Source organism: Poecilia mexicana, unplaced genomic scaffold (assembly GCF_051168715.1).
Source record: "Poecilia mexicana isolate PSO_F unplaced genomic scaffold, ASM5116871v1 scaffold_12, whole genome shotgun sequence".
Classification (NCBI taxonomy): Eukaryota; Metazoa; Chordata; class Actinopteri; order Cyprinodontiformes; family Poeciliidae; genus Poecilia; species Poecilia mexicana.
This window is the reverse complement of record NW_028263381.1, coordinates 15,703,083-15,717,995: the sequence shown is the minus strand read 5'-3', so window position 1 is coordinate 15,717,995 and position 14,913 is coordinate 15,703,083. Positions and strand designations below refer to the sequence as shown.

Sequence of the window (14,913 nt, the reverse complement as noted above, 5' to 3'; positions counted from 1 at the left end):
GGCGTGGATTAGACAGATTACACAGTGGGTGGGACGCAAATAATCTCTCGGAGACCTGCGCTCCTCTTGCTGTTGCTCGATAATACCACGACAAAACCTTTTATGACACAGCCACGAGTATATATTATGGTAGCTGTGGTGCGCTACGCCCACACATACCGGTTGCTTTGTCTGTGCACCACATTTCTAAGAAAGCGTTAAAAAGTTGTCTTGTAATCAGAGAGGTTTATTGCCATCTGTAAAAAGTAAAATAAAAGGCAAATGTTGGTTATCTAAGAAAAAAAATATCGCTTTGTAATATACTATTGAACTCAATACAAGCGGGCGTGAGAATAATGGGTGGATTGAGAACGGGTTTTAAAAATGGACAGTGAGAATGGGATGGTCAAAAAAAGGTAAAATGAGGAGAACAAGAGGGATTAAATGGGAATAAAATGAGGTTAGGAAAAAAGAATGAGGAGGATGAGTGGGACAAAGGGATTGATTGGATAAAAAGTGGTTAAAAATAAAGAGACACATGAAAAAAGAATATGGAAGTATCATAAAGAAGGGATGAGCTGGATGGATGGGACAAAACAAGTTTATAAAACGGGCACAGGGGTTGAGAATGAAAAACAGGAAGGGATGAGGATGGAAGGAGTGAAAGAGGAGGAGGATGGGGTGGAGAAGCGCTGCGCGGGTGGGCCAGCTGAGGGTTTGTTTGCTGAGTAATTAGAGACGTAACCGAGGTGTGGTTTGAACCTAAGTGAGCACATCAACTACAGCAAAAACCGAAGATCTGCTGTGGAAAGTGTGAGAAAATCTCACACCATTAAAGTTTGTATTGTAACTTTGTTAAGTGCACCTTATTGAATCAACCTTTGCAGATGAAAATACACACATATAGTAGATAATATATAGGATTGCCAATTGGAGTCGTTATTGCGCAAACCTCCCTAACAGAGGTAAGAAGAGAGGAAAAAAGTGATCAAACTGCACTGTCTCCCAGCTGTGAACAGAGCCACCACATTCTGGGATTCAGAGGTGTGTGAATACTTTATATTCTGCCAATAACTCCGGCTTCCTCTGACTTCTTCAGATTTGCACCAGTGAAAGGTTCCAGCACAACTTGTCATTGTTTCAAAGTGAAATGGGTTCTCAAGCCTTACACTTGTTTACGTGTGTCATTTCGCATCCTCAGATGAATCACAGTGACAGACATCAAGTCGCTGTGGCGGGTGAGATGAGGCATTAAGCAAAGCAAGACTGAGTCAACTTTTCTTTTGAAAAATTGAAAAAATAAAAAAATAATCCAAGAGTGAGATAAGATTTCTGGTGGATATGCTAGTTTTCACACACAGCTGAGAGGATGTAAATTTTGAGTTCTGCTGATGTGCTAAATTTATTAAAACCCTCACGTACCTTACTATAATTGACCAAAAATTCATTTTTCTAAGAGTTTATCCCGTCATACATTCATTGAGGTTGTTCTGTCTCTTTTGCACCACGGACTTTCTCTCTTTCTCCATCAAATCCAGTGTTTCTCCAGTCGGTCTTATCACAGCCTTCCTGCTCTCATCTCTCACCTTCTTATCCCTCTGATCAATAGCCTAACCTCCTCCTTCCAGCCTCTTCTCCTCTCTGATCCCTTTCCCCACTCTTCTTCTCCGCCCTCCTGCTCCCCTTCCTGGCCATCCCTCCACCTTCCTCTCACTCCAGTCCTCTATCTCCTCATCTCTCCCCCTGGTTGGAGGCGGGCTTCAGTTAAATATTAATTAGTAAGCCTCATCCCGCAGGCTGATAGGGAGGACAATGGAGAATCCCTGCTTGTGCCTGTGAGCGTCTTACTAATGAAAGAGTGTGTCTGGATGTGTGGGAGATAGGCACGTGATAGAAAAGGTGTGAGTGGGAAGAGTGGAAAAATGTGTGTGTGAGAAAAGAGAGAGAGAGAGAGAGAGAGAGAGAGAGAGAGAGAGAAACCGCGGGATAGAGATTATATGTGCAAACACATCTGTAACTGTGTCAATGTGTGTGTTCATGCCCTAAAAACAAAGGCCATGCAGGCTGTGTGTGTGTGTGTGTGTGTGTGTGTGTGTGTGGGGGGGGGGGGTTAAAAGGGTGCAGTTAATGATCTGTGTGTATGTGCCTCTCTGTGATTGGTGTATCTGATCACCATCAGGGTGGACCTTAACCACCTTCTGGTTAATCTGCATTAAACCTTAGATATGTGTGTCAAAGCCTGTTCGTAACACCAGACTGCTGCAATATAGAGGAAACTCAAACACTTTGTCTCCACAGATATATTGTAAAAAAAAAATAAAAAAAAAAAGATTTAGGCATGAAATTGTGCAATTTAAATTCAGCTGTCTTGCTATAATCACATTAAAATGTCTAAACCTTTAACCGATATGTTGCTGTGGCAACAAGGCACATTTTTTTAGTGTGAATAAAGCGGCATATTGTATAAGAGAGATGAATGTGGCATCATTCCTGGCTTTGTGTGCTGATTTGTGGCATGCTGACCTTGAAGAGGTGGACAAAATACGCAAAATGAGGGGAGTATCAATATGAATCCTAGCTGAGCCTCTTAAAAGGTGGGACTTTGACGGTGTGGTAATTTTAGAAGTTCTTTGTACATGCCTGACTGTGGGTTAGGTAGTTAGTTATAAAACCTTATAAAGTTGGGTAATAAGGCAAGTTTATTGGTGTAGCACAATACATGCACCAAGTAGTCCAATGATATTAAAAGGAAATTAAAGGAAAGACATTGTAATCACAGAATGCATTGCTTGAAATGGGATCTCATTATACCATTGCATAAAAATAAACTTTAACAAAGGAAAGAAATCACTCCAAAACTTTTTGGACACTACAGTCCGTTCTCGCAACAACCGTATCACCAAGTTGTGACAGTCAAAATGAATTTCTAAAATTGCTGACCGTGTTTCCCGTCTTTTAATCTTGCTGTTCATGTCATCGAAGTTATACAGTCAGGTGCCTACGTGGGTCTGGATTTGACATGGAGATAATTGAGGTCAATGAGTCTGTATCTGCTGAGCTTTGCTGGGGAAGAACTGCAAAATTAAAAGAGTTCATCAAATCGCCAGCAGTCATGTCATCTGACACTTAAATGGAGGAGCGTTCTCCATAGATTGAGGTTAGAGCTTAAAAAAGCTGCTCACGTGTTACAGGAGAAACACACACACACGATATTTCATGATTTATAGAAGGCTATTATGTTTTTATCACTTTTGCTGACATAAATCTAATAAATAATGAAAATTCACACAGCATAGTGATGATGCCCACCAAAAATAACTGTAACTGATATCAAAGATAACCAGGCCTTTTTTAAAAATGTTCATTTCTTTAAAAAAAAAAAAAGATGCCGCACTTATTCAGTCTACAGTAGCAGAAGCTCACATAATACATGCAATCCCCCCAAAGGGCGCTGCTTTGATTTAATTGAGCACCTCTCAGACGCTTGCAGATCTTTGAAATTTAAAACCATTCGCATAATCAAACATTCAGCAACACACTGATCCACAGCTGAACCCCCTCTCACACACACACACGCACACACACGACGCGCACACAATATTTTATCCCGAGCAGCGACGAGAGTCCCAGACATATGTTAATAAACCTCATATAAACCAACCCGTTCCACCTCCCCCCCCCCCCTTTGGCCCCATCCCGTTGTTGTTAAACCGAACCGCTGAACAAAGCAGGAGACAAAGCGAAGGCTGGGTCGCAGGCAAAAATAGATGCGCGTTATTGTAAAAGAGTTCACATGAACGTCACGTGAAGTAATAAAAGACGCTGAGATTGAGCTAATTAGTACCACAGTGTAGTCACAAGTGTTTACTATCCACAAAGCATTTAAAGTCGCTTTTTACTTTGCTTAAATCAGAGCCAGTTTCTTCAGCTCATAAAAACCCGGCAAAAATGTTAAAAGATAAAACCGAGACGTTGGCAGTGAATACTTTATTTATTTATTTAACCCCAGCATTTAATCTTTTTTTTTTTTTTTTTTTATCCGATGCATAATATTTGTTCAGTGTTGTCCAATTTTTATTGTTAGTGTTTGTGTGTATAGGCATGGGTGCGACTGAGCACATGTGGAAAACTGAGCCGCTGGGCTGGTCTCTCCCATTATAACAGGGTGCGCTGAGGCCGACTCCTGATTTAAACATCAGCTGTCATAAATGTTTCAGAGAGGTGGAAGGAGAAGGGGACACTGCTGGCAGCTTTTAGGGAGAGGGCTGGGAGGCGGGCGGGTGGGTGGTGGGTGAGGCTGCTGTGGTGACAAATCATGCAGGACTGGTGTTTATAATGAACATAAAACATTAGGTCTGCTAGAGTTGAAAGAAGTGCAAAGCTTCTTTATTTTTATTTCGTATGCATGCAGTTTATAAAGTTTAAGAGAGAACATATGGTAGAATAATTTGACTGCAATATTATAGATGTCAGAGTTTATGTGAGAGACACGCACCACCCAACACATCCACTCACATCACTGGTGAAAATGTGTCAACATAAGTTCATATATATTAGTGCATACAAGAATAGTCTGGAAAAACAACATGAAAAAAATCCAACTTATAATTTGATTCAGTGTAAAACTTAAAAAAAAATTAAAATGTGATTATGTAATTTTTCAGTTTGAGCTTTCCAAAATGAATCATGTATGTATCAACGTTAATATTTAGTATTTGCCTTGCTGTGACACAGAGGTCCATTACTCTTCTCCAAACTTCAAAATGGGAAGGCCAAGACAGCATGCTCAGTTTTGTATTAACTGAGGGAAGAGGGAAGGGAAGTTGGGAAGATGTTTATCTACAGCCTTGGCTGTGGATCTTTATATGTCACAAAGAGCAGAGCTGCTCTCTAAAATGTCTATATCTGCAGTCAGAACAACAGTTCAAAACTTTACAACAACTGGAACTGTGACAAAGAAGGCTGGATACGTGCAGCTAGCAGGAGTGTCAGAGAGTTGCCACAAAAGACATGAAATAAAACGGTAAGGTCCTTGTAAAAGAGCAGCAGTATAGCTTAAAACTATATTTGAGGAGTATTTGAGTGTATATGCGACATATTTGGAAAATGTTGGCACAACTGTTGAGTCCAAATGTGCAAAGATTTTCTTTTAATTCCTATTTGGTCTTTAACTACAACTGATGTTTGCCTCAAACAATAAGAATAACCGAAGAAGAGAAGAGTTGGGAAGATGGTTATCTACAGTCAATTTGTTGAGTCTGAGACATTTGTTTTACAAAGAGGGAATACAGGTCAGGGTCACAGGAGAAGGCTTTTATCACCTCACCGGTGATGTGTAATCAATACAAAAACTGCTCCTCAAGCACCCACTTTCCCTCCGTCTTTTCTTCTCCCATCCTTTCTAATTTAGCTTCATCCTTCATCTCTCAGGGTCCACTTTTGATCTTATTCCTGAAGAGTTTGTTTGTGTACGTGGTGCATTAAACCCAACTATGTCCAAGGTCAAAAACAGACTCATAAATATGGACCTCTCAGCTCGAGAGGATGTCGCCACCTGCTGGAGGAAGCGTGCACTGCTTATAAATGTAGAGTGCTGACATTGCCATTAAAAATTCAATTAGCTAAATGGCCGGTTAAATTAGACTAAATACAGAGTGAGTCTGCTGAAATGAGCAGAACAGAGGACAGATTGAAGGCTGATACCAACATCTCAGCACTTGCATAAAATTTTTTAATTTAATAATGTTGAGCAGGGGAAGTGTTTCCAGCTGAACAGCGCAAAAAAAAAGTTAATGCAACAAAACACTGATGGAAACACCATAGAAAAACAGATGAGGGCTAAAATGTGTTTTATGCGACAATTCTAAGTACAACATCCAAAGAAATATTTAACCTGGGAGGAATAAAAATGGAAAGACATCTAAAGACTGACCTGAACTTGTTCTGCGTGGGTTTCTGCCGGCTTCATGTGGCTGGAAAAGGAGAATGAAAAGAAGTGAATATGTGCAAGAAAAAGACAGATGAAAGAAGGAAGATGTTCGGCAATATAACAAAGGAAAAAAGGCTACCTAAATTGTGTATACCTGTGCTTTGATACTCACCCTCTTTCTTTTGTGTTTGATGTGCTTGTCTAACAGGTGCACGTTACCACAGACATACAAGCTTCTTTAAAAAAAAAAAAAAAGAAGAAGAAAAAAGAGCCTGTATTCCCATGGATGTCTACCGCAAGCTTTCAAGTGCTTAAAATGTGGATGCTGCTCAGCCTCATGGAAAGAAACATAACAAACCCTGCTGCGCTTCAAGGGTTTCTGAGTGTGGACTCTCAAATCTGGTGGCAAGCATATAACACGAGCTTGTGATGGATCCCGATCATGTGTCAAAAAGCGTTGGAAGTCCGTCCGCGGTTACTGCAGCGCAGCTTTGCAATGAGGAGCCAGAGCAAGCGCAGGGGGCAATTATCCTCTCAAGCAAGTTTTAAGATCAATTGGTGCAAGTCCCAGTTGTGAGATACGTCTCAGAAGGCCGGGAGTTAAGCAGTGTTACACACAACCAGAGGGAGAGGTCAGATCAAAAGGTCCATTTATGGCAGTAGGAGAGGGGATGGTGATAGTTTCCACACTGCCTTACAAAGCTCCCACTGTTATCTTCAGAAATTAGCATTTTTTCCCCCTCTGTTTTTGTGCCGATAACACAGCATCTCTCTATAAGGATTGAGCTAAAATAATAATCTCTTGTTAGATAGTGGCAGAAATTTGTGTTAATTCATGGCAGTTAGAAGACTTATTGTCAGTGAGTACAGATATGCAGACACATAACTGTGTCCATTTCACACAAAGCGGTTGAAAGAGAATTTCCGACTTGTTGATTGACATATCGCGAGAAAGAAATTAGAAAAGTCATTGCTAAAGTTGTCAATGCACACTGTGCATGCGGCATTTCCAAAAGTTAAAGATTAAATCTAAAAAATTACATCAAGAGGAAACATTTTGGTCATTTTAATAATTCAAATTCTGGTACGTTGACTAAAAATGGATGTGTGAAAATATCCATGTGTGGAAGCCAAAAGTTTTTGATATCAAGGCAATAAACTGAACTCATAAATGGCGCAATTTACTGAAATGAACTGCAAACTAGAGATTAGCAGCAACTTTCTTCACACACCGGGGCTCTAAAGACCCAGTCTTTGAAGCTGCACAGAAAATGAAGTATGGTTCTTATACACTCCATTTTGTTTTATACAATTTTCATATGCATGGATTTCCCTTATACCTGCCTGAGCTGAGAATTTGGGACCATTTAAAAAAAAAAAACGTCAGAAGAACAGAATACATTTTTGAGCTCTATAAAAACACGTGTTTTAACAATTAAATTGTAGTACACATACACAACAAATAAAAGTTAAGTGTTTCATTAAAGAAACCGAATGAATGAATTCAAAACCAGGTAGAGGGACGGACAGCTGAACCATCGGTCAATTTTATCTCATACCTCACACGTCAAACAAATATCAGCTTAAAATAGTGAAGCGCAAAAAACTTTTAAAGGCTAAAGAATAAACCTCACATTTGTCAGATGAGCTGATTATCACAGAAACACATTGGTGCCATGCCATTTCTATTTTCTTCTTTTTCCAACGACCAAAGGAAGCAAGAGATACTGTCAGGCAGCTGAGAAGGAAAAAGATGCAAAGAGCTGCACAGAGCAGAGGCAGTCGGAGAGATGGACGGACAGAGTGGTGATTTGGGGTTGAGCTGACATACTGTAGGAGGGAGAGCTGTTGAATGAGCCTGATGTACAGAGCTTTATTTCCCACGGTAACTGAGCTGAACTAATGGCCAGCCAGACACTCTCTGCTCACACATGGGAGTCTTTACATGGCAGCAGATATACAGCCTGTGCTTTTAAACAAGCACACGCAAACACGGCACTAATGAAACCTAATATGTGCACTCTGCGTTTCCTACGGGTTCTGTCTTTCACGTGTCCAGGGATGACGGTGCGGGGAATGCAAGCTGTCTGGGTGAAGGCGGCCTGCGCACATATAGAGGTTTAATTCTTCCCTTAAACTCCCAAAGAGCAAAAAGTTATTAATAAATCAGCTGCCCCAGTGAGAAACACACACAATAAGCCCAAAGAACGCTAATTTCCCAGGATCTTTTGTGTGTACGAGCAAATCAATGCTAAATGAGAAATCATCCAACCAGCAGCCGACCGGCAGCTTTCCAGACGCATTTGATCAATAAAAGCAATCAATATTAGTTGCTGCCTTAAAAAGCAGAGGAATGAATCCAAGTATCTTCTCACTTTACACGCATCATTTAAAAGAAGACTGTGTTTGCAGCGTAACATGTACCGCTTTGTGTATGTGCACAGCAGTCAAACTAAGACGATAGCTCTGCCTACCACAGGGTTGAAGAACTCTGCTTTCTGTACCACTGCTGGTAAAATCTGACTCATGCTCACCAAAACACTTCATTTTGGGATTTTCAGGATTCCTTTTCAACTGATCTCTCTTTATAGTAGAAGGATTTAAAAAAAAACAAAAAAAAACAAACAAACATGCAGCTGAAATTTGAAAAGAAGACTTGGTGCACAAGTATAAATTTATTATAGATTTTATGATCCAAGATGGTTGGAACTTGGGCTTAATTGGTGTTCTAAGCAGGCAACGAACAGAAATCTAAACTAGTGGATCACTGAAATGAGCTCTGTCATTCCGATGCAGCTATTTGAAAGACATTTAGCCAAATACTAGTGGGAGTGTATGTATATATGGGAGTAAGTATTTATATTTTAATTCTGTGTGCATCATTCCCTCACTATATCATAAATTAGGGGAAAGTTTATCAAGCCCAATGTTTATCTTGTCCAAAATAGAAACATTTAAAATAATTTCAAACTACCATTTATTTTCGAAAAGCATTTAGTCCCAACTGGGATCAAATTAAATAAAATAGAATAAAATTTCAAAATGTAGGATCTTAAATGCAAAAAAACTATTTGCTCTTTCACTGTGGAGGCACATTTGTAAAGCAGGAGCCCCATACTCAGAGCTAAATACCAAAAATTGTAATGAGAAAGCATATGCATTTCATAAACAGTGTAAAAGAAAAATAAAGAGAACCTAAACAAATAAAAACAACATACAAATGCAAAATATTGCATTTGTATGCAATGCAATACAAATGCACTTTCAGCTCTATATGCTGAAAGTGTTGCCCTTGTACCACTGTGACTCTTAAAAAAATGTTTGAATGCTTATCCAAGAGTCGGGGTCACAAGCATCTTACTTTAGTTTATTTGTTTATAGAAGCTGAAAAGTTTTACACAGCTGTCTCGGGTTCAATTCACCGCCCGCAGACTTTCTTCACCCGCTTATCTCTCTTTCTGTTTCCTATCTGATTACTGTCAATACAGAACTGTTTGTCACAAAATATATTTTGTTACAAACTATTATTTAATGTTTAAATAAACTTTAATACAGCAAAATTTACTCATCAAGAGTCTGATTAATAAAACTTATGCAGTCATTCAACTTTACTTCTAAAATCTTCTTTTTTTTTTAAAAAAAAAAGTGCAACATCCTTTCACATATTTTGTGTTTCACACCCTTAATTTGTAAAGCAACTAAAGCTAAATATTATAAGTGAAAGCAAAAAAAAAAACACACAGATTTGTAGTAGTAAGATCATAGCTTGTGCAATACTTGTGAAAAAACTAGTTCTCTACCAGAGGCAGCAACCACTAACAATTTCATCTAACTTCAGCTCAAAGCAAACAAGAGCAAAAATAATTTGCTAAGTGTCAATTAAACAAACATTGTTCTCAGCAAACTAAAAAGATGAATAAAGGGAAACATGACTCAATAATAATCATAATTGCACACAAATGTTTGTTTTTTCTCAATCAACAAAAACTAGAAGACAGAAACTCACCAGTAAATGTCGTCTCCTTCATCCATCTTTGCTTCCTGTTCATCCTCCTTTAGCTCTAATCCATCACTTTCAATAGTTTCTTCTCTTTCTTGACTGACAGGAATCTCTTCAGGTTTGGACACTTTCTTCTCCTCCAACTGATGTACTACATCTGAACCACCAGATGGTAGCACTTCCTCACTGGCGGTATTGTTTCCAGACTGGATGCTTTGGTTGATTGTGGGATCTTCTGCAGGTTCAGACTGCGTCTTGGAATCAGCTGAAGTAACATCCGGGTCATGTTCTGCACCCTCAGCTGAAGGGACTTCTTTCAACCCTGTGTCAGCAGTGACTTCCGCTTTAACCTCAGATGTCTTGGACAAGGAACCTATAAGTGTCTGTGAAACCTCTTTCTTGTCTCCTGCTGGTCTCTGGCTTTGACTTCTGCTGACGCTGCTCTTGTCTTTAGTCTTTTTACTGCTGTTGGAGATTGCTGTAGCGAGATGGGTTATTAGAAACTCTCTGTTTCAGAAAGCATCAGTAAAAAAAAATAATAATTTGCAATAATTTGTTGAACATCACCCCTGCTCACCTTTGCTGCTTTTATCCCTCTTTCTCATCAGCAGCCGAGGCAGCGTGCCCACATGTGTGTAGTCCTCACTGGAGCGGACGTAGCTGGCAGTGCGAGGACGCATTGCCCCCAGATCGTCCAGCGTTGTCTCGACAACCGGACTCAACTTACCCGAGGCAGCACATTCACCATCATCTCCAGCCTTTGACTTCGAGGCCTTTGAGTCCGATTTGTCAGTGGAGCGACGAAAAGAGATGTTGGTCAGGCTGCCAAACCATTTGAAACCTTAAATGGGAACAGTTTGAGAGCATGGGTTGGTGAGATGACAACTCTGTAACATTTTGAATATTACAGAAATTATATCAATTCAAAATCATACTTTGGAGATTCCCTTTCTTTGTTTATTTTTACTATTTTTTTACATAATTCATTTCATTTATAGGAAACTACTCAGTATATAGATAATTTAATATTGCATGAAATCTCCTAAAATAACTGAAAAGCAGAAGCGACAGTGAGAGAGAAGTGGAACAGACCCACCCAAGATTACCGACAATGTGGCCATCAAACTTTGCATCTCAATAAACAGCGTAAACGCTTCTGAAAATAATAACCCTGCAAGGGACAAAGCAGTTTACTGTAACTTATAAACTTATTCAAATGATTCATTTTAAAATGCCAAATTTGCAACACATGGGCCAAGTTCTCTGCATTTAACAATTTACTGTATGCAGATATTGTGAATTCAAATATTATGTTTGTTGTACATTTACTCAAAGGAAACAGCACACCTACAAAGGGGCAGGTTTCAAACCCTATATACTGTAATATCTTTGCCTTTGGTGGATAAGATATAAATCTAGGGACAAAACTCATGAAACAAGTTTCCTATTGTTTATCTGCATGTCCAGTACAGATGCAATTTTGTTTTTTTTTTTCTTATTTGACGATTTCCAATTATTTCTAAATTACAAATCTGTTTCACTAGTATTACCACTTTTAACACATAGCTCCCACAAGGCCAGACTGGAAGAAGTTACTCTTGAAATAAACCATGTTGGTCCGCAACAACGTTACTTGGGATTACCGATGCTAGTATTTTAATACTTGTTCTGCTCTTTGAGAGTTTAGAATCTAGCAGTAGCACATTTTATAAAAATAGTCAACAAGTCATTTGTGTTTACTGAGAGTCATACAGTGAGAAGGATGACAATATGATTGGTACTGACGATGAGAATTGACCACATGTGGTTGCATTTTAAGTCCATAAAGTTGATCAGAGTCCCCAAAGACTCTTTTTTTATTGTGCACATTGTAAATGTAAGCACAAGAAATGGCAAAATAAGCATTAATTTAAAAAAATGAAAGCCTGACTATTAATGAGAATGTCCATCTATTCATTGGCTGTACTCGCTTATCATTGCAGGCCTCTCCCAGCCCTGCATCTCCAGCAGTCATCAGCTGAGAGGAAGTGGAATGGTTGCCAATCCATTACATGGCAATATAGAGAAACACAGGACAAACAACACACACACTCACTTATACCTAAGAATAACTTTAGAAAAAACAGTTAGCCCAACAGTAATGCTTTTGGACTGTGGAAGGAAGAAAGAGTAACCAGAGGAAACCCACACAGAAAGAATACCCAAAGTCCATGCTGGAAGACCACAAGCCAGAATTCAAACCCCGGACTTTCTCGCTGCAAGGCAACAGTGATACCTACCACTGTGCAGCCCAAATATCAATATAATGCATACATCAATTAACTTTAGCTAAAAATTCTGACAAACATGTCAAAAATCCAGTCAGAAGCTGTCTGATGGATACATGGTTGAGGTCACTTTGCTACAGGATGTTCAAGTAATTCATAGTGTGAAATCCTACTTTTATTTGAAGCTGTAAGTGTATTTAAAAAACAAAAACACATGCTTTAAATTCAAATGTGTGCAGCCCAAATCCTTTCTTAAGTTAGTGAAGTTGTTTATCATTGACTGTTTGGTTCAAATTAATAATTCAAAACCAATATAGTTGACATAATTGGAGTCTCTCCATAACTGACTCCTTAACCTTGTTTTTCTTCACTAATGTTTGAAGAATGAAGGAAACTTTGTATTTGCATTATTCTGTGAATACTTGACTCCTTCAGGGTCACAGCAGGATTTACGAAGGGATTTTTCAAGTAGGTCTTTTGCCACCGCAAGTTTTTTCCACACCAATGTGAGTTTGAAGCGCTACATAGTTGATGTGCTTTTATAAAATAAAACACTTTTGGTACTTCTCACAACTAAGACATTGCAAAACTGTTTGATGGAGCAGCATATGTAAAAAGGACCACAAATATTAGCAACAGGTTCACACACACACAGAAGATACTCACCAAGTTTCCGTAAGCTCATGGTGGCGCCCGGGCTGTAGTTGAGTGACAGATGGATCAGCTGCAGCAAAGCAGAGGAGAAGATGAACGGCAGCTTTTTCTCAAACAAGAAGAAGAGCTGAGGTATTTATCAGATAAGGGTGAGCCGCTGCTCACACTCTGCTTGCAGGGGAACAAAACTGAAAGATGTGCAGCAGGGGCAGGGCAGACCATAACTTCCTGTGAAAAGGCAGCAAACACCAAAGTGAAGAGGAAATGAAAAGCCCCAAAATGACAAGAGACGGGGCTGAAAGACACTGATAAAAAAATGACACTTAGAAAGGTTTCCTCGTGGCTGTGAGTAAAAAAGTGCAGTGAAATTGAAACTAATAGTTTTCTATTTTCCATAGCTTCTTTAATTTTTCATATAAAGCTAATTGTACTTATTTGTACTTAACTGTGCTTATTTGCTGAGATTCACCCCTGCTCAAAATGTATCAAGAGTATGAGTCATGCTCTTCCAGTCTGAAAGTAGAAATAAGGAAACTTCACGTTTGTTTCCTGGCTGCAATTTTAGTCTCTAATTAGCTCCTTTTTTAAACATGTCAAAATATTGGAATTCTCCTTTTATCTTTTTTTTTTTTTATTCAGGCGTAAGGGTAGAATCGAATAGTGCAGACAGAGATTTGAGTCTTATGTAGGTTCCCATTAGCCTGGCCATTACCATCCTATGCAATTTCACTCGATTCAAATCTCGTTCCACAGCCCAGTCTGAACCATTCACTGGGATTTCTCCGGTTTAATTTCTGCCAGCCAATCAGCGAACAGAAGGAGAAGTTGTCTAGTTTTAGCAATGGCAGCAGAGGAAGTGAACGAAGCCGTTCAGTCTGTCGGCCATGCTTCCAAATATTGAATCAACATAACAGTCGTCTCCTTCGGCTCAGCACTTCTCTCTTCGCTGTGGAGGACGCTTGTTTGCAGCACAGGTAATTTCCGATAAAATTCATAGTGTCGAACTGGCGCATTACATATGTCACGGACAAACGTTAGCGACTGGATATAATTTCAAACTTCAACAGAGTCAACGCCTGCAGGAAGCAATCATTTCTCTCAGTAGCTGAGAGCCCAAACCCACTGTAAGAAGCAAATGGTGCAAAACAAGGAGCTGGATTTTATCTGGCTAGGTTTTCCAGCAACCTGTTAATTTCCTATTTCTTATTCCAGGTATCATCTCCAGAGTGTGGGGTGACTGGGCCGCTGGGTGGATGGAAAGGCACGAGCAGCTGCTTCATATAGAAAGGTGAGTTCTCACAGGAAGGATCTTTGTTGGAGAGATGTACTCTTGAAGATGGATAAGAGACTTCCACAGCTGCACAGGGGAGAACTTGAGAGAATCTAAATACAGAGATATACAAGAGGTTAACAACAGGTAAAGTGGCTCAAGGGCTCTTAACGCCAAGTTTAGTTTCACTGGGCGGCTTAATAACAGACAACCAAGTACTGAAGTCAAGGAGTACTGCTTCCACAACGCCCAGTCCGGTGAATCTGTGATCACCAGGGCTGCTGCATTGGAGGAAAAAAAAAAACAAAAAAAACAAAAACAGGGGCAAAATCCAAAGTCATTGATGATGACAATATATTTGTCATCACTGAATACCGCAGGGGTAAGTGAAGATGGGCCAGGTAGATTGCCAAGTTATTTACTGGTGTAGATGTTGCTGTTTATGAATTTGAAAACAACTGAGTTTTAGTTTTTGTTGCTATCCAAAAGCAGTGTTGTTATAACTAGCTGCAAAGAAAGTCAAGCTTGACATTCTATGCCAAACAGAAAGTGGCTAAGAACCTGTCTTGCCACATATCTCTTACGTAATGCGTCTGGCTGAAGTTCAGTTCATTTATTCAGCTAGCACTAAAAAGAAGAACCATGAGAGGTGATAAAGCCTCTGCTGCAGATAAATCACTATCAGCATCATTTCTTGCATTTCTTCTTCAGAAAATTTGGCAAAACTAATGCCTAATTTTTTTGTAAACCATAAAGAGTTATTTTAGATTATTTTTCCAGCGAGATTCTTTAAAATTATCATTTATTTTTTTTC

The 14,913-nt window shown here is 39.4% G+C and overlaps 1 protein-coding gene across 2 annotated transcripts in view; it reads right to left on the bottom strand.

Annotated features, from left to right (window-relative positions):
- Positions 1–13,357, bottom strand: part of sh2d3ca (SH2 domain containing 3Ca) — a 62,745-nt gene extending 49,388 nt beyond the window's left edge. Inside the window, exons 1-4 of one of the 2 annotated variants that reach the window (XM_014993875.2) lie at positions 12,842–13,357; positions 10,486–10,749; positions 9,915–10,386; positions 5,912–5,951 (exon numbers count right to left, since the gene is read on the bottom strand). In XM_014993875.2, coding sequence (XP_014849361.1) covers positions 5,912–5,951; positions 9,915–10,386; positions 10,486–10,749; positions 12,842–12,860 — 795 coding nt within the window. In that variant the 5' untranslated portion in view covers positions 12,861–13,357. The remainder of the gene's footprint in view (positions 1–5,911; positions 5,952–9,914; positions 10,387–10,485; positions 10,750–12,841) is intronic. The other variant, XM_014993876.2, reaches the window with a different exon arrangement.
- Positions 13,358–14,913: the final 1,556 nt, after the last annotated feature.